A 20057-nucleotide genomic window follows, 5' to 3' on the forward strand; every position below is an offset into this window, starting at 1 on the left:
TACTCATTGTAGATTCTTATTTAAAGCCTAAAACATATCAGACTCAACATCTGAATTGATGGACATAGCAGAGAGCACACTCAGCAGTAAACAAATCAAACACCTGGCTCCCTTAAAGGGCCGGCATTTTCTGAAAACTCTTTCTAACACCTTTGTGTTTAGAATAAGACGGACAGCCTGTGGGAGTGTGTGGTGATGCCTAAATCATTGTTTTTTACAGTTATTTACTACACAATCTACAGAGTAACAGTGCAGTTATACTAATTAAACACACCTGATCAAACTAAATCTAAAGGTAGTGTGTTGAAGCAGGGCTGGAACTAAATTCTGCTGGGCTGCGGCCCTTCAGGAGTTTGACATCCCTGGTACATAGCATATATTCAAAGGAACTGCCTACATTTATCACAATCATGCACATATCATTGAATAAAAACAATAAAAATATAAAAAACTTCATCCAAAGCATAATAATAATAATAATAATAATAATAAATAATCTGATCCACATGTTGTTCCAAACCTGTAGTAATAAAAATAAATAAATAAATAAAATAACCTGATTAATACATTTATTTAGGAGAGCCTTTATACTATACTGTTAATGCCACTTTTACCTACTTCATTTGAAGTTTTCCAGACAAATTAATTGAGTCTCTGCAAAAATGTATGTACGTGCTGTTTAAGATTTTTTTTTAAATAACACATTTTTACTAGTTATTTAGCAAAATACTAATATTCAGCTTAAAGTGCAATTTAAAAGCTTAACTATAGGCTAAACTAGGCAAATTAGATTAATTATAGAAAAGTAAACAAAGTTATAAAAATGATTGTGATAATTTGGTTGCTCTGTGTGAATATTTTTGCCTTTAAATGCATCTCGTCGATATCTTTACCTTTTAATTAGCTCTGTGACTTTGACATTGGTTGACTCCTGATACTCAATGTTAAAAACATAAAAGGAACCAAAGAAAACACAAAGATGTCTGCAGAGAAATTTAGCTTATCATCAATGCATTGTCTCACTTTCTCCTCAATACTGACCATACATATACCAAAACTGAAAAGTATATATATATATATATATATATATATATATATATATATATATATATATATATATATATATATATATATATATATATATATATATATAGCAACATAAAGCATCAGAGTACATGGGGTAATAATGGTTGAGCAGTAATTTACCATTTATTATCACAGTAACTATCTGTAATGGATACATAAAGTAAACTACTGTAATTTATTCTTTGCACTACAAAATTTCATACAAATCCTGCCCCTTTTACAGTAGAATACTGTTTCCTTTTATTACAGCAAAACACTGGCTATTTTACAGTTATTTACAGCATAATCTACAGTAAGGGTTAACAGTGTAGCATTTGTGAGCAGAATAAGCTTGATATAAAACCATTATTCCAAACTTTTGACTGGTACTGTAGATATTAAAGTAAAAGTTTTCATTAATAGCTCTTGTTGTGGTGACCAACTGTACTGTTAAAAATTGGCACTGGATCTGTCACGATGAAATGTTAATGTGTTTAAAGCAGTTGGATGGTGATGTTGCGTTTTGGGTGTTTCAGATGGAGTGCCAACATGGAGATCTCCAGGCAGCGTTCTGTATGATTCCTGGCAGCCGCGTTCAGCAGATATTGAGATCGCTGCTTATGTCCTGCTCACCATGCACAGTCTCAGACTAATGGATGAAGGATTTGCTCTGATGAAGTGGCTCAGTCAGCAACGAAACCATCTTGGGGGATACGGATCCACTCAGGTAGGCGACTGCAGAAAATGCATTTCTTACGTTGATTTTTTTGTTTTGTTTCAAGTCCAAATATCAACAAATTCTTAAATAAAGAAGCATTGTTTTGTTTCGTTTTAATAAATAGTATGCCAAAATTAAGTGAGTTTTTCCTTAAAACAGGCTAAATAATATGCCAATGGTGTAAGCTAAAAAATCTTGTATTTTCTTTTGCCATAAGATTATTTTGCTTACTGCATTGGCACTTTAAATAATAATTTTAGTTGCCCAGTAAAATCTTGTATCATTTTCTGTTTAAATATTTTTTACAGTCGATTTAGGATTGTGTCATAAGAACAGAGGTTTAAAATCGAATGTACAGAGCATCCGGAAAGGATTCATAGCTCTTCACTTTTTCCACATTTATTTATGTTACAGCCTTATTCCAAAAAAAAAAAAAAAAAAAACTGAAAAATCTCATGTACATCAGTATTCACAGCCTTTGCTCAATACTGTGTTGATGCACCTTTGGCAGCAATTACAGCCTCAAGTCTTTTTGAATATGATGCCACAAGCTTGGCAAACCTGTCTTTGGGAATTTTTGCCCATTCCTCTTTGCAGTACCTCTCAAGCTCTATCAGGTTGGATGGGAAGCGACAGTGTACAGCCATTTTCAGATCTCTTCAGAGATGTTCAATAGGATTTAGGTCTGGGCTCTGGCTGGGCCTCTCAAGGACATTCACCAAGTTTTTATGAAGCCACTCCATTGATATTCTGGCGGTGTGCTTTGGGTCATTGTCCTGCTGGAAGATGAACCGTCGCCCCAGTCTGAGGTCAAGAGCTCTCTGAAGCAAGTTTTCATTCAGGATGTCTCTGTACATTGCTGCATTCATCTTTCCCTCTATCCTGACTAGTCTTCCAGTTCCTGCTGCTTAAAAACATCCCCACAGCATGATGCTGCCACCACCATGCTTCACTGTAGGGATGGTATTAACCTGGTGATGAGCGGTGCCTGCTTTCGACTGGCATTAACTCCAAAGAGTTCAATTTTAGTCTCATCAGAGCAGAAAATTTAGTTTCTTATGGTCTGAGAGTCCTTCAAATGCCCTTTTGGAAAATTCCTACAGACAATTCCTTTGTCTTCATGCTTGGTCTGTGCTTTGACATGCACTGTCAACCTTGGGACCTTATATAGACAGGTGTATGCAGGGCCGGAGTGGGACTCCTTTTCAGCCCTGGAGTTTCAAGCCTCAGCCTGTCCCACCTCAGTTCACGAATGACTATATTAAAATAAGGTCATTTCCAATTCAGTTTCTAATTACACTATCCCGTCTTTTTTTGAGAAAACAGCTGCTTTATAACTTCAAATGTTCAACAACCCTAACAGTGTTATATATCTTAACAATAAAAAAAATAAAAAATAAATTACTCAGACGAGGATCAAACCCAGTTCGGTGGCATTGTAACTTAACATGCTAACCACTGGACCACAACAGCTGTACAATGAGAGGTGACTCATTTCACTTATATCATCATTAACCTGCAGGCAGGATGCTCACGAGGCTGCGAATAAATAGATAAAAAGAGCAGAGCTGCGGTAAAATGATTAATAAGAAGACTGTGGTCAAGTAAATAAATAAATAAATGTGTGACTGCTGAAAGCTACAGATTCTGGAGCTAGGGACACCGGCCCTCGCGGCCAAAAAACGGATTGGCCCACCGGGAATTTTCCCGGTCTTCCCGATTAGCCAATCCAGGCCTGGGTGTATGCCTTTTTAAATCATGTCCAATTAACTTAAATGACCACAGGTGAACTCCAATTAAGCTGCTGAAACATCTCAAGATTTATCAGTGGAAACAGAATGTACCTGAGCTCCAGAAGAAGGCTGTGAGGCTGTGAATACTTCTGTACATGCAGGCCCGGATTGGCTAATCGGGAGGACCGGGAGAATTCCCGGTGGGCCGGTCCGTTTTTTGGCCGCGAGGGCCGGTGTCCCTAGCTCCAGAATCTGTTGCTCTCAGCAGTCACACTTTTTAAAAATTATTTATTTATTTACTTCACAGCCTTCTTATTCATTATTTTACTGCAGATCTATTTTCTCATAGCCTCGTGAGCAGTCATGTCACCTTTCAATGTACAGCTGTTGTGGTACAGTGGTTAGCATGTTAAATTATGACACAGTCGACCCGTGTTCGGTACTCGTCGGAGTAACAGTTTTTTTTTTTCATTTTTATTGTTAAGATATATAACACTGTTAGGGTTGTTTAACATTTGAAGTTCTAAAACAGCTGTTTTCTCAAAAAAAAGACGTGATAGTGTAATTAGAAACTGAATTGGAAATGACCTTATTTTAATATAGTCAGTGGTGAACTGAGGTGGGCCGGTCTGAGGCTTGAAACTCCAGGGCTGAAAAAGAGTCCCACTCCGGGCCTGTGCACATGTGATTTTTCAGATTTTTAAATTGTAATAAAGGTGCAAAAATAGATTTCAAAAACTCTCACATTGTCATTATGGGGTATTGTGTGCAGAATTTTGAAGAAATAAATGAATTTAAACCATTTTGGAATAAGGCTGTAACATAAAAAAAATTTAGAAAAAGTAAAGCTCTATGAATACTTTCCGGAAGCACTGTATAATCTTTTGCATTCAGGAAGGGGAATTTATTAGCAGGTGAATGTTTCAGTTAGATATTAAGATGTGTACCAGGCGTTTAAGAGACAATAAGAAAATATACTTGTAATTGAAAAAAAAGGGTCATGATAATAAGCTGGATGTCTGGCTTGAGGGGCTGTGTTTTGTCAGGAACACCAACCTCAATGAAGATTAGCAGTTACTGGGACTCAAGCTTTGATATCTCATGTTATATGTTATATTAGACCGACATCTGACTGCGCTTGAGAGAGAGGGTCTGGTGTGTTTTAATGGAGCGTGTAGAGATTAAAGCATTTGCGCTGTACATTGTTATTTACCAGACAGCGGCTGAGTGAATGTGATTAAATCAGTAACACAGATGCAGCTGTTTTTAGATGTTAAACACGCAATCTGTTTTATAGTCAGCGTTAAATCAACACTGACAATTCTCCATTTGTATAAAATAATGTGCCGCTTATTATAAATGATTTTCTTCAGAATCTTTAATGCTGTTAGAATTTAAAAAAAGTGTCTAGGGGAAAAAACACAACATTTAGAAAGTAATAATTTGGGCTTTTGCCTCTTCCTGCACATTATGGCTTATTTATTTGTTTTATTAAATTATTTTTGTAATATTGTACAAATAAAGAAATGAGAAAAGAAAAGAGCGCCAAATAACAGAGTTGAAATTGAGTTTATTGTTTAACAGGTGCCAAAAAAAAAAAAAAAAAAAAAATATATATATACATATATATATATATATATATATATAAATATATATATATATATATATATATATATATATATATATATATATATATGTATATATATGTATGTATATATATGTATGTATATATATATATATATATATATATGTATATATATATATATATATATATATATATGTATATATATATATATATATATATATATGTATAAATATATATATATATATATATATATATATATATATATATATATATTTATATATATATATATGTATGTATGTATATGTATATATATATATATATATATATATATATATATATATATATATATATATATATATATATATATATATATATATATATATATATATATATATATATATATATATATATATATATATATATATATATATGCGAGCAATATCACACAAGTAGCAGTGCGAAATGGCTGTATATCAGCACTGGTGGGAGGCGTGTGTTGGCACGAGGCCGCAGTGCCCCCACCAGTGCCGATATTCAGCCATATCGCACTGCACTGCTACTCATGTGATATTGCATTTATACAACAGTTTGATGGCATAATTGTGTCTATAAAAACAAAAGCAAACATGGAGAGTCTCAAAAACCCTTTTGTATGAGTAACTACTTCCACGTTGGATTCAAATCATAAATTGACAGTTGAGCAAGCTGAGCGTGCATCTTTTAAACTTTAGATCTGTAGTGTCTGCTTTTTGCTGGTTGTATGTGGGCGGAGTAATACACAAAGGGTAAAGAGGCTGTACGGGTGCTTATATTACTTAAATATATCACTGCTATCAGCCAATCAGATTCGAAAACCAGCTATATTTTAAAATCAATACAAAACTTTATAGGCAGCCAGTGTAAGGAGGATAAATTTGGGGTGATATGATCATATTTTCTAGACCTGGTAAGAACTCTGGCAGCTGCATTTTGTTCTAGCTGAAGTTTGGTAATAGAGGATGCTGGGCAGCCAGCTTTTCAGTAATCCAGCCTAGAAGTCATAAAAGCATGGACTAGCTTTTCATCATCTGAGATGGATAGCATACTTCGTAGCTTAGCAATATTTCTCAGTTTTTGTGACATGAGATATATGATTTTCAAAAGTTAAATTGCTGTCTAATATGACAGAGCAGAGTTTATTATCTATTTTGTATCTTTCTTGACCATGTGACCAAAGCCCAAATACTGAGACCTACAAATTGACCAATCATCAAAATATAAACCATTCCCTGATCTTATCAGTATCGGCCTTTGCAATCTGTATGAACCTTCTTGGTGGAATTGACGTGTTTTGCAATATAAACAAATGCATATGATAATTTACATCCTTACAAAAGAAGTTGTTTTCTTTCACTTAATTTTAATTCAGAGCTCTGAAGTTGTGAAGCTTTATCATAATATCGGTTCTCTCTGTGTTTTATTCTATTGTCAGGATACAGTGATGGCGTTGCATGCGCTGTCGGTTTACGCCACCTTCAGTAGCGCAGAGTCCATGGATCTCACCATCAGAGTGAATGAAGGCTCCGGCACTGTGGCCACATTCAGCATAGACAAATCCAACTACCTGCTCCAACAGAGCCACGACCTGCCCGTATGAACAGAACTCAAGTTACACTTTTATTACACAGGGCTGAATTTAAGTCATCAATAGTCTCAGTAAAGGCATTTTTTTAAAAGTTACAAATGATTTATATTTCAAAAAGATACTTTTCTTCAGACATTTCCATTCATGACATAGTATTGCATGCTCTCACATTATTAGTGTTGTGCAAACATTATCTAAATCAATTTTACATGGATCATAAAAATATTTAAACTAAATAGATTGTTGCTTGTTTTATGATGTAATGAATGTAATGAATTTGAACAGGCATTTGTTTCTCTTATTATTTGTCATAAATATGTAGACACTAAATGAAACATTAGGACATGAAAGTTTACTTAAAAGTCATGGGAAAGACATGGAAAAGTCGTGGGAGTTTAGTATTAAAACTGTGTATGAACCTTGTATATTAATGTTGGGTTTGCATTTACAGATCGAATCTAAAGATGGGGTTGACATTGAAGTGGAGGCAGAGGGCACAGGCTTTGCTCTGTTTCAGGTACATCTAAACACACATCAAATGCCACCATAGTGTGTGCAGGGTGTCCGCGGGGTCTTAAATTGTATTAAAAGTTAATAAATCAATTATAAGAAAATTAAGGCCCTTAAAAGGTACAGTATTAAAAAGTCTCGGGGTGCTTTCACTTCTACACTTTTGTTTTGGAACCTGTCTCGTTTGCCCAGTTAGCGCGGTTCGTTTGGCATATGTGAAACCACTAATCGCGCTTGGATCCGCGCCAAAACAATTGCTCCGAGATCCCTTGAATGAGGTGGCCTCGGCTCGATTGAAGCGAACTCTGGAGCAGATCGATTGTAGTGAGAAAGCAAACGATCCGAGCCCGGCTATATCAGTGTTTTATGGATGTGTAATAGGCATTCGGCTATATGAAGAGAGAATTATGAGTAGGGCTGGAGGTTATTCAAAAGACATCCCAAGTCTCCCGGAAGTTTCGTTAGTCTCCCACAAATACACAGAGACTCCAGGATGCCCGCAAACGAGTGATAATCTCCCGGTAATCAGGCGTCTCCCTCTCAGTCCTGAAATAGATCATGCAACCTTCTCACCCCTCCCCACCGCATCCCTCCTCGCCCTTCAGACGATTTGCGCGCACCCTGTCAAACACCACCAAACCACCACCTCCCCCTGACAGTTGAGCGGGACTCTACAAAATAAACCGTGAAACTCTGACCAATATGAGGAGAGTTTACTCACACGTGACTTGTTTTAGCTCTTTTGGTCCGTCTAGAAACTTTGCAGTGTGAAAGCGAACCGCACCAAGAGCAAAGAGCAACAATGTAACAATTTTAATCCCTGTTTCAGAACAACTGAATCGATTCACTGGTGTGAAAGCAACCCTTACACGTTTTTAGGAGGTCTTAAGTTTGTTCAAACGTTGTCCAAAGTGTTTGACTCCAAAAAAAGCATAAATATATTTATTTTCTAAGAAGTATTAGCCTAAAAATGGGTGTTTAAACTCTTTGAATTTGTGCTAATTGCTTTGTTTTTAATAGGTCTATTCATTTTCATGTTTACATTACCCTCTCGTTTCCCCTTGTCTGCATTTGTTATCTGTTTAATTCCTAACTCCCTTATTGTTTAAACATTAACTATAGTTTGTAGAGACTGTATTCTGTTTTATGGGCTTGACGGCTCAGTTTTCAACTCTGTCCCCGCTTGCGGTCGGCTAATCTCGTTGATCACTGGCTGCAGCCATGGTTCAAGTCGAACGCACCTAATACGCTTATTTCACGCGGCCACCATTTTAAAGAACCAAAGCGAGGCTGCGGTGGGAAGAAATCCGAAAGCGTAGAACCAGCAATGTAAACATTGCAGCAACATGCTGTGAACTACAAACCTCCAGCTGTTGCAGAGATTTTAAAATGCAGAAATGGTGTAAACATCTCTTTAATATTATTCAGTAAGTTAAATTTAAACAAATAAAAGCAAATTAGGAATCAAACAACATCACAATCTCTGTAAGAGTAATACGCTCAAGTTTCCTCCAAGGCTTCAGTTCATGGCACCAGTTAAAAACACCGTGGGGAAGCGTTCCTGCTTCAGTCTATGTAACCCGGTGAGTGTTAAAACACTGCAGTCCCCTGCAGCACGCCCTCGTAACAGTGTTGTCCTGGTACTGAAGTTTTAAAACCAGTCTCCGTGTATCGGTGTTTGCACTCAGCTTACCGCTCTTCACCCAGTGCAAACACAGATACACAGAGACTGGAGTGCGAAGCAGCCATGAAGATGTCGAGTCATCAAGCAGATCGCACAGCTTGTCTGTGTTTGTACTCGGTAAACAGCGGTGGGTGAACTGATTACCTTCTCGGCCAATCACAAGCATTTCTGTCGAGCACATGAACACAATGGCAAATCAGCGCTGTTTTAAGAAATCCATCAACAGTGCCTTAAATGTTAGCGCGAAATTGGCGGTTTTTTCTTTTAATTCAGTATCGTGACAAGTCTAATATAGTGAAGGAATCAGTTCATTAACTCGAGTTTGATAAATAGCATCTAAAACGTGTGTTTGGTAAAGAAAACGTTAGCTAACTAGTGCCATTTCCTTTAACTTAGCTGAAAATGAGTCTGATATCCCTTTTTATTTTCACCATTCATTCAAAACGGACCTTCAAGTCACTAGGAAGGCGTGGAATAATACATTTGTGTTACTTTATCTTCGCTGATAAGATATACAGCCAAGTACACATCGTTCCAATGCAACTCCCAACGATACTTCCGGGTGTCTTCCCACCGCAGCCTTGACTTGCTTTTAAAAATGGTGGCCGCGTGAAATCTGCGTGGAGTGAATCCTGACACCGCGTAACGTCATGTAAAAAGGGTCTATTGGATCTGGCTTTTTTGATATATTTATGCCATTTGAATATATTTTCGAGTTTAACAGATTTAGATTAAGTCTAAGGAATCCAACAACATATATTTAGAAAAACTGACAAATTAAATAAAATCAAAAAGCTGCAAATGATAAACTTCATCATGATTCTGTTTTTTGGAGTGTACTATCGTATTACTAAAACAGGTTCAGCAGCTGTGCAAACCCTTGAAGAGTTTCTTTTAAAAATGATGCAATCTAAAAAATATTGTGTCCTCATCAGAAGTCGGATCCCCTCTTTCTCATGCCAGAGTTTAATTATACTTGTGATCGTTTGGCCATGGATTACGTAATCCAGCCCAGACGCTGTTTTCCTCATCATCGAGACACTAACAACATCTTGAGCTGCTTTATCCACAAATCTGTTCTGCAGAAAGAGGAGATAACCTCATCGCAGTTTGTGCTTCAGGCATGAGTGAGCTCATTAATTCTGGACGAATAAATGATGACCAGGCTGCACGGTGGCTCAGTGGTTAGCACCGTCGCCTCACAGCAAAAAGGTCGCTGGTTCGAGTCTTAGCTGGGCCAGTTGGTTTTTTTGTGTGGAGTTTGCATGTTCTCCCTATATTGGTGTGCTCCGAGTGCTCCGATTTCCCCCACAGTCCAAATACAAGTGATGTAGGTCAGGGATGTCCAAACTCGGCCCTGGAGGGCCTCGTGTCCTGGAGAGGACCCAATCAAACACACCTAGGGCCTCATGTACGAAGACTTGCGTGGAAATCTTACTAAAACATTGCGTACGCACAAAGCTGTAAATGTGCGTACGCAGAAAAACATTCAGATATATGAAACACTGCGTACGCCGAATCCCACGCATATTCTTTTGTACATCCGAATGAACGTGAAACTGAGCGCAACATGCAAGAGCGCAAAACCCCTCCCTGCCTCCTCCCCCGTATGAATATGCTAATGACTATGCTAATGGCAAAACCCAACGAAAAAAGCAAAGGCAAAAGCAAGCAAAAAGAGAAACTTTGAACAGAATGTGAATTGGAGGTGCTGCTTTCGGAGGTAGACCGGAGAAAAGCGGTGTTATTTGCAAGTTTGTTCTCCGGAATTAACAACAAAAGAAAAAAAATAGAGTGGGAGAGTTTAGCTGATGCGGTTAACACAGTTGGGTCTGAACATCGCACTGAGTGCATTAAAAAAAAAAGAAATAGTGTGGTTTATATCTGTAAAAGGTTGCAATACCCTTAACAGTCTCAGTGGCGCACCTCGTAAGACGCATGTGATCATGAATTGACACGTTCGAGCATGAACTCGGCTTGAATCCAGCGTTTGATGAACTTTTTCTTCTTTTTTTCCCCGCTACATATCAGATTTTGCCCACTATTTATCACGAGAAAGACAAGTAGGAATCATTAATAAGTTTGTGCATCATATTTTATTTGCACATTTATTGAATGGAAATGTTTCTGATTCACGCATGCAAATTCATCTTCAGATAGTGTCTTTATAGCAATGTGTGTGCAGTAGATTACAGCTTTTTTAGATTTTTTAGATTATAGCTCAGATTACAATGGGAAAACAGGCGACCGCTGCAAATTGCGCTTTAATGTTTGGCTGGTCAAATGTATGGTATGGAAACCTTATATACCTGCTAGATGAACCCGTCTCATACAGCTGCCATTGCAAGGCTCAGACACTTTGTAGAGTGCAATTTAACACAACTGCCTCTAGGAGTCGCCAATGGAAATAAAACAGACACGCACAAAAAATGTGCGTACGCCAGCCATAAAGCTGCCGTGAAGCTGCGCACATTACCACGTTCAGTTCATTGTTAGTAAATCCAAACGTGAGTGATTCTGAGCGTGAAACCTGGCGTACGCAAAGTTTTTGTGCGTACGCAGCGTTGATACATGAGGCCCCTGATCTAGCAAATCAAGCTCTTACTAGATATACCAGAAACTTCCTGGCAGGTGTGTTGAAGTAAGTTGGAGGTAAACTCAGCAGGACACCGGCCCTCCAGGACTGAGTTTGCACACGCCTGCTGTAGGTAAATTGGATGAGCTAAATAGGCCGTTGAGTGTGAATGAAAGAGTGTATGCCTGTTTCCCAGTACTGGGTTGTGGCTGCAAGGGCATCCACTGCGTAAAAGATATGCTTGATAAGTTGGTGGTTCATTCCGTGTGGCGACCCCTGACAAATCACGGACTAAACTGAAAGAATGCATTTAATTAATAAATAGTAAAAGTATACATTTGACCACCCCTATATTGGTTCATACCATTACAGGGTTTAATACATAATCACTCCAACTAGTGTTTGCGGGGATTGTCTAAAGGGCCATGAAACCCCCTTGTTTCAGCAGGGTGTTTTCACACCTCTACTTTGAAAAAAGCCAGAAAAGTGGGCGTGTCCAGCTATGCTTAGGGGGGAGTGTCGGAGGAACAAAAGAGGGATGGTGTGGGAGTGTCTATTTGAGTTTCAGTCAAAACACACACACACAGGGGAGAAAGTGACTGTGTTTACATGGACATCTGTAATCTAATTATTTGCCAAATTATTAAATGGTGGACTTTAACTGCAGTTTGGCACTTACATTCAGGGAATTCATTCGTGCCCCTCGTGACAAACGAGATATTTGATTCGAAGAACTGCTCTAAGCACAGCGAATGCACGGCAAATGAGAGAAAAAAATAAACTCTGCATTTCTTTGTAACTTAGATGCACTCCGCAGGTAAGCCGCGTGTTACTCCTGTCACAAAATGCTGTGAAAATCCTACACAATGGTAATAATTTGGTTGTAGTGCTAACATGTTTACACTCCGTGCAATAGTTAGTTCGATACAAACAAACTAAATAAACAAAGACCACTGGTCGCTCACTTTCCAAATCTGTAGAGACAGGACAATCACCAGCAACTAGAGCCGCGTCTTTATTAAGAGGAGACGAGCAGCGAATCCAGATCTCCATTTGCAGAAGTAAAAAGCTCTCCGTTAAACAATGTTCCTAGACACGTAAGTTATTGTTGTCGTCGCATACACTGTAATCCACACGTGAGTCCAGCTGCGCTCTCACAGAGAGAAAATGTAAACAAAACTTGACTTCAGCAAACTATAAAAGCAACACTTCATGCTTGTTTTGCCAACACAGCGTGGCGTCTCTGCCGTCTACACTGTAACATTTATGAACATTAATGAAGTTGCACAATAGAGCGCGCTGATTGGTTTGAACCAAGCCTTACTCATGCATTAATGCAGCACACTCGGAGACGTAATACGGCACTCCCAGGTACAGACGTCCAGTCAACACGCTGGAACACACGCTAAGATCTCATGACCGTGACGCAGCTTCAAAAATTTGTTTCAAACCGGAAGTACGAATTTGCTCGAAATGATGCAAAAACAACCAATTTACACTTTTTAGTGAAATATAGGTGTCCTAAAAGTGTTTTTAGCAGTGTGGGACACATATACGACTGTCAACAGCTCAAAAAATGTGTTTTGGTGTTTCGTGACCCTTTAAGAGTCTGAAACCGCCAGATCTAGAGCACCGATTGACATCAGAAGTGCTCACAAGACACTTTTCTTGTAAAACAGGGGTTTGTATTTACATATAGCCTAAAGTAGTCAAATTAAATGCATATGGTGACCTATTTTGACCTCTGGAATAGCTAACTGTATGTCAGAATACACCAAATATCTCTCAAAACACTGAAAACTTAAATATATCTGTTTAATAAATTAGATGTCATTTAAATAAATACATAAACTTGATTCCCTGAAAGATGTATCACACAAACTAACATTGAAATGTGTTTTATATTTCAAAGCAGCCCCGTAGTATAATATTTAATAATTGACTTGAGTTATTGTTTCAGCTTACTGTGTTCTACAACGTGATGAATGTGAGAAGATCGCTGAGACGGCGTGACATTCACACAGACGAGGCCTTCTACTTGTATGTGGACATCATGGATAAGGAGGAGTATCATGTAAACCTTTACACATGTTTCAGGTGAGACACTGATCACTGTGTGCCATTTTCATTTCATCAGCTAGTACACACACACACGCACACACACACACACACACACACACACACACACACACACACACACACACACACACACACACACACACACACAAAGTGGTTTATGTCTCCAAAAGCTTCAAACAAGTATTTGGACGCTCAAGTCAGAATAAATAGGCTCTCTTTTAGATCTAGATGCAAACTCTAAAGCGCATGGTGCAAAATTGTTAAGGACATGTCAGAATACACTTTTGCTATTCAAAGCATGGAAAAATATACTCTGCGTCCCAACGGTCTAACAGGGTTTGGTTCATTCTCTTCATGAGTTCTGGGTGTCAGAGATGGGTTGCGGCTGGAAGGGCATCCCCTGCGTAAAATTGTGCTGGATAAGTTGGTGGTTCATTCCAATGTGGCGATCCCGGATTAATAAAGGGACTAAGCCGACAAGAAAATTAATGAATAAATGAGTTCTGGGTGTGTTTTGAGCTTAGCATGCAGTAAACCAGTCAAGGTCTCATCTCCCATATTCCCTTTAAGAGTCAGTTGCGTTGCTCTATGGCGCACTTTCTATTTACATGGCGGACTTTGTAAGTGGATAAACTGAATGCTTCACTAGCAAGAAAACAGTTAAACCAGGGATGTCAAACTTTTTAGCTCTCATTTTAGCTCGGGGGCCACATGGAGGAAAATCTATTCCCAAGCGGGCCTGACCATCAAAATGATGGTATATATAATAAAAAAAAAACAACAACTTCAGATTGTTTACTTTGTTTTAATATGATCAACATAACACATAAGAACGTGAGGACAACACCATCTCACAGAAATTCGTAACTGTTGAATTTAGTTGCTAATTCATATGGATTCATACAATCTCATTTGTACAATTTAGTACGATTTGCTTGTCCACCAATGATAGTTAGGCTTAGGGTTGTGGGTGCCACGCCTCTTTTTATATCGTACATTTTTGTACGACTGAACTTGTACGAATTAGCCACAAAACTGACAAAATGTGAAACAGTTACATTTCCTTGTGAGAACACCTCAGTGTGGTATGGCAGGGCATAGATGTGGTCTTTCTCTCTGAGAAGGCTGTAGAACTAATGCTGATTCAGGATTCTTAAACGCACGGGTTCTCAGCCTTTTTCACTTTGTGCGCACTTCTTTCTCTGATGAATTTTTGTAGGCCCACCTGAAAAATATCTTTTCTCGAAAATATTTGTATGAAATGCTCATTTAAACCTTTATTTATTATAAATAATGTATTATATATGTACACATTTATTATATATATCTAAAATACATTTGTTGTGCCTTCTATTATTTTCTCTTATCAGCATTTTATTAAAAATATATAATTTTATTGAAATTTAATTCATTCATTCATTAATTTTCTTGTTTTCATAGTCCCTTTATTAACCAAGGGTCGCCACACAGCGGAATGAACCGCCAACTTATCCAGGAAGTTTTTACGCAACGGATGCCCTTCCAGCCACAACCCATCTCTGGGAAACATCCACACACACATTCACACACACACTTATACACTACGGACAATTTAGCCTACCCAATTCACCTGTACCGCATGTCTTTGGACTGAGGGGGAAACCGGAGCACCCTGAGAAAACTCACACGAACGCAGGGAGAACATGCAAACTCCACACAGAAACGCCAACTGAGCCGAGGTTAGAACCAGCGACCTTGCTGTCAGGCGACAGCACTACTTACTGCACCACTGCCTCGCCTTAATTATATTTAAAAATTTTAAACTGTACAATCTATATAATATATTAAAACTACATATATATATATATATATATATATATATATATATATATATATATATATATATATATATATATATATATATATATTTACACAGATTCAAAGAGAACCACAGGTCAACTGCGAGATTGCAAAAGAGCAGCTTCTGTATTAAGCTGAACTGACTAAGATCTACTATTAATGATCTACTATTCAAAAATATACAGACAGAATTACAGCATTTCTTTGCTCATTTTAATACAGCTTATTAAAAATAAAATCCAAAAATTATAGTTTTATATTGAGAGTTTATTTAACCATTGTGGGGGAAACCGGGGCACCCGGAGGAAACCCACATGAACTTATGTAGAACAACAAATTCCACACAGAAATGCCAGTGCGAGGCTCGAACCAACAACTTTCTTGCTGTGAGGCGATCGTGCTACCCACTGAACTACCATGTCGCCTACTGTCATCATGGCAAAGATAAAAAAAATCAATTATTAGAAATGAGTTATTAAAACTATTCCTATATAATATAACTAAATTGTAACAAAAGTATTATATATTTCAAATACAGTTATGTAACAAAATGACATTTAAAAGTAAAACAGTTTAGTGCACTTTTTGAGAAAAGCTATACATTGCTGATGCCAAACTTTCCTAGCGTTTTGGGTTTTAGAAAAGCGCATTGTTCATTAATTCATTCATTCATCCATTCATTCATTCATTCATTCATTCATTCATTCATTCATTCATTCATTCATTCATTCATCCATCCATTCATTCATTCATTCATAAATTCATTCATTTATCCATCAATTCATTCATTGGTTCAATCATTCATTCATTCATTCATCCATCCATTCATTTATTCATTTATCCATCCATTCATTCATTGGTTCAATCATTCATTCATTTATCCATCCATCCATCCATTCATTCATTCATTCATTCATTCATCCATTCATTCATTCATTCATTCATTCATTCATTCATTCATTCATTCATTCATTCATTTATCCATCCATTCATTCATTGGTTCAATCATTCATTCATCCATTCATTCATTCATTCATTCATTCATTCATTCATTCATTCATTCATTTATTCATTCTTTCATTCCTTCATTCATTCCTTCATTCATTCATTCATTCATTCATTTATTCATTCTTTCATTCATTCATTTTCTTTTCAGCTTAGTCCCTTTATTAATCCGGAGTTGCTACAACTAAATGAACTGCCAACTGATCCAGCATTTGTTATACACATTGGATGCCCTTCCAGCTGCAACCCAGTAATGGGGAAACACCCATACACACACACTCATACACTGCGGCCAATTTACCTTATCCAATTCACCTATAGCACATGTGTTTGGATTTGTGGGGGAAACTGGAGCACCCGGAGGAAACCCACGCTAACACGGGGAGAACATGCAAACTCCACACAGAACAGCCAACTGTCCCAGCCTGGGCTCGAATCAGCCACCTTCTTGCTGTGAGATGATCATGCTACCCACTGCGCCACCATGATGCCCAGCATTATAAATAAAATGTATTATTATTATTATTGAAGTGTGGTTAAAGCATGATCTTTGTTGTTTGTTTCAGGCTGAGGGGAGGTCAGGGTCTGAATCAGACAGGGATGGCTATATTGGACGTTGGTTTACTGACAGGCTTCAGTTTGGCTCAAGATGGCGTTCAGATTGACGATACAGTCAGAAGAGTAGAGACGCCATCAGGACGAGTTATACTTTACTTAGACAAGGTGAGATCCTCTTAAACACTGTCTTCAGAAATTCAGTATTTTAGTGCACTGCAAATAATTATTTTCAGAATCTGTATTTTTGTCTGGTCTTCTATTGCATTAACAATTAATATTTTCTGTCACATTTTGTTTTTACACCGTTTTGAATTTAAAGGGGGCCTATTATGCCAAAATCACTTTTATAAAGGGTTTAAACACAGTTGTGTGGAAATGGTGTGTGAATATAATTAGCTTCTAATTGTAAAAATTCATTAATTCTATTCTTTATAATTACACTTGATAAAAAACAGTCTGCAGAAACACTTTAATTAACATTCTCCTTTTGTACTGTACGTGTCATCAGAGGAAGAAAAGCCCGCCCACTGGTGACAACCTCACTCAGGAATAGACATTTGTAGCTCCGCCTTCTGGCTGGGAGCCCATTCTCATTTGAATTTAAAGCGGCAGTCACCAAAATGGCACTATTAGGATCAAAGGCTATAATGGGCAGTTTCATAGAGTTATACAAATGATCTGTGTGGTATTTTGAGGTGACACCAGAGAGTTATTTTATATCTTGTATTCCTTAACATATTAGGCAATGTTAAAGACTTAGAAGTAAACGGTATATATATATATATATATATATATATATATATATATATATATATACATATATATATATATATATATATATATATATATATATATATATATATATACATATATATATATATATATATATATATATATATATATATATATATATATATATATATATATATATATATATATAAAAAGTTGCTCCTGTTAATATTTATAAAATATATATATTTATATTTTAATTATAAACTCGTAATATTATTTAATAAGTAAATATAATTATTACTATATATATATATATATATATATATATATATATATATATATATATATATATATATATATATATATATATATATAGTTATAATTATATTTACTTATTAAATAATATTACGAGTTTATAATTAAAATATAAATATATATATTTTATAAATATTAACAGGAGCAACTTTTTAACTGTTATTGTATCGTTATTGTTGTTTGTGTGATCACAGGTAGTACCTTATTTTGTAGTATTACATAATTATTTATATATATATATATAAAAAACCACACACACAATACAATCCAATCTTAACATTTTTTACAGGTGACCACAGTTGAACAGTGCATTGAAATATCCACCGTAATGGACTTTAAGGTGGCCGGTGTTCAGGATGCAGTGATCATGATCTACGACTACTATGAGCCACGTAAATATTTACTCCAAACTCTCCAGACTCATAGACATTCACATGCTTTTCTGATGTGCTCTATAATGCTGGAAATGTAAGTAATTTAATAAAGTATGTAAAGTAGGAAAATAAGTAAAGTAATTTAAGTAAAGTATTTAAGTAATAAAGGAATTAAGTAAGTAAAATTTTTTGTGGATGATTATTAAGGAATGATTATGATTGACAATTATATATTGGATACTTGGTACAAGCGTTCCTGTGAAAATAGCCAGTGCTGCTAATTAATATTAAAACAAAGATAAAAAAGAAATAAACTTAACTTAAAGTTAAGTTTACTTGAGTAAATTTTGTAAAAGTAAAATTTTTTTGAGTAAGAAAAGTTGAGTAAAGAAAAAAAAGTATGTAATGTAATTAAGTTATGTAAAGTAAGTTAAGTATTTAAAGTTATTAAGTTATGTAAAGTAAGTTAAGTATGTAACGTAATTAAGTTATGTAAGGTAAGTTAAGTATGTAACGTAATTAAGTTATATAAAGTAAGTTAAGTATGTAACGTAATTAAGTTATATAAAGTAAGTTAAGTATGTAACGTAATTAAGTTATGTAAACTAAGTTTAGTAAAGTATGTAACGTAATTAAGTTTGGTAAATTAAGTTAAGTAAAGTATGTAACGTAATTAAGTTATGTAAAGTAAGTTAAGTATGTAACGTAATTAAGTTATATAAAGTATGTAACGTAATTAAGTTATATAAAGTAAGTTAAGTAAAGTATTTAACGTAATTAAGTTATGTAAATTAAGTTAAGTAAAGTATTTAGCGTAATTAAGTTATGTAAAGTAAGTTAAGTATTTAACGTAATTAAGTTATGTAAATTAAGTTAAGTAAAGTATTTAGCGTAATTAAGTTATGTAAAGTAAGTTAAGTAAAGTATTTAGCGTAAATAAGTTATGTAAAGTAAGTTAAGTAAAGTATTTAGTGTAAATAAGTTATGTAAAGTAAGTTAAGTAAAGTATGTAACGTAATTAAGTTATGTAAAGTAAGTTAAGTATGTAACATAATTAAGTTATGTAAAGTAAGTTAAGTATGTAATGTAATTAAGTTAAGTAAAATAAGTTAAGTAAAGTATGTAACGTAATTAAGGTATGTAAAGTAAGTTAAGTATGTAACGTAATTAAGTTATGTAAAGTAAGTTAAGTAAAGTATGTAACGTGATTAAGTTATGTAAAGTAAGTTAAGTATGTAATGTAATTAAGTTATGTAAAGTAAGTTAAGTATGTAACGTAATTAAGTTATGTAAAGTAAGTTAAGTACGTAACGTAATTAAGTTATGTAAAGTAAGTTAAGTACGTAACGTAATTAAGTTATGTAAAGTAAGTTAAGTATGTAACGTAATTAAGTTATGTAAAGTAAGTTAAGTAAAGTATGTAATGTAATTAAGTTATGTAAAATAAGTTAAGTAAAGTATGTAACGTAATTAAGTTTTGTAAAGTAAGTTAAGTAAAGTATGTAACGTAATTAAGTTATGTAAAGTGAGTTAAGTAAAGTATTTAACGTAATTAAGTTATGTAAAGCTAGCTAAATTAAGTAAGTAATTAAGTAAGTAAAGTCATAGTCATTGTTCAAAAATAAATGCATTTCATTTGTTCATTTGTTTTGTGAAATGAC

At 35.6% G+C, this 20057-nt stretch overlaps 1 protein-coding gene across 2 annotated transcripts in view; it reads left to right on the forward strand.

The window, feature by feature from the left end:
* The window catches only part of cd109 (CD109 molecule), a 63486-nt gene that overhangs the window by 42632 nt on the left and 797 nt on the right, over positions 1 to 20057 (forward strand). For both annotated transcript variants that reach the window (XM_692420.10, XM_009294995.4), the window contains exons 27-32: positions 1602 to 1792; positions 6573 to 6731; positions 7177 to 7242; positions 13455 to 13591; positions 16984 to 17140; positions 18312 to 18414. In XM_692420.10, the coding sequence (XP_697512.6) occupies positions 1602 to 1792; positions 6573 to 6731; positions 7177 to 7242; positions 13455 to 13591; positions 16984 to 17140; positions 18312 to 18414 (813 nt within the window). The remainder of the gene's footprint in view (positions 1 to 1601; positions 1793 to 6572; positions 6732 to 7176; positions 7243 to 13454; positions 13592 to 16983; positions 17141 to 18311; positions 18415 to 20057) is intronic.

This window comes from Danio rerio, chromosome 20 (assembly GCF_049306965.1).
Source record: "Danio rerio strain Tuebingen ecotype United States chromosome 20, GRCz12tu, whole genome shotgun sequence".
NCBI classification, from domain to species: domain Eukaryota; kingdom Metazoa; phylum Chordata; class Actinopteri; order Cypriniformes; family Danionidae; genus Danio; species Danio rerio.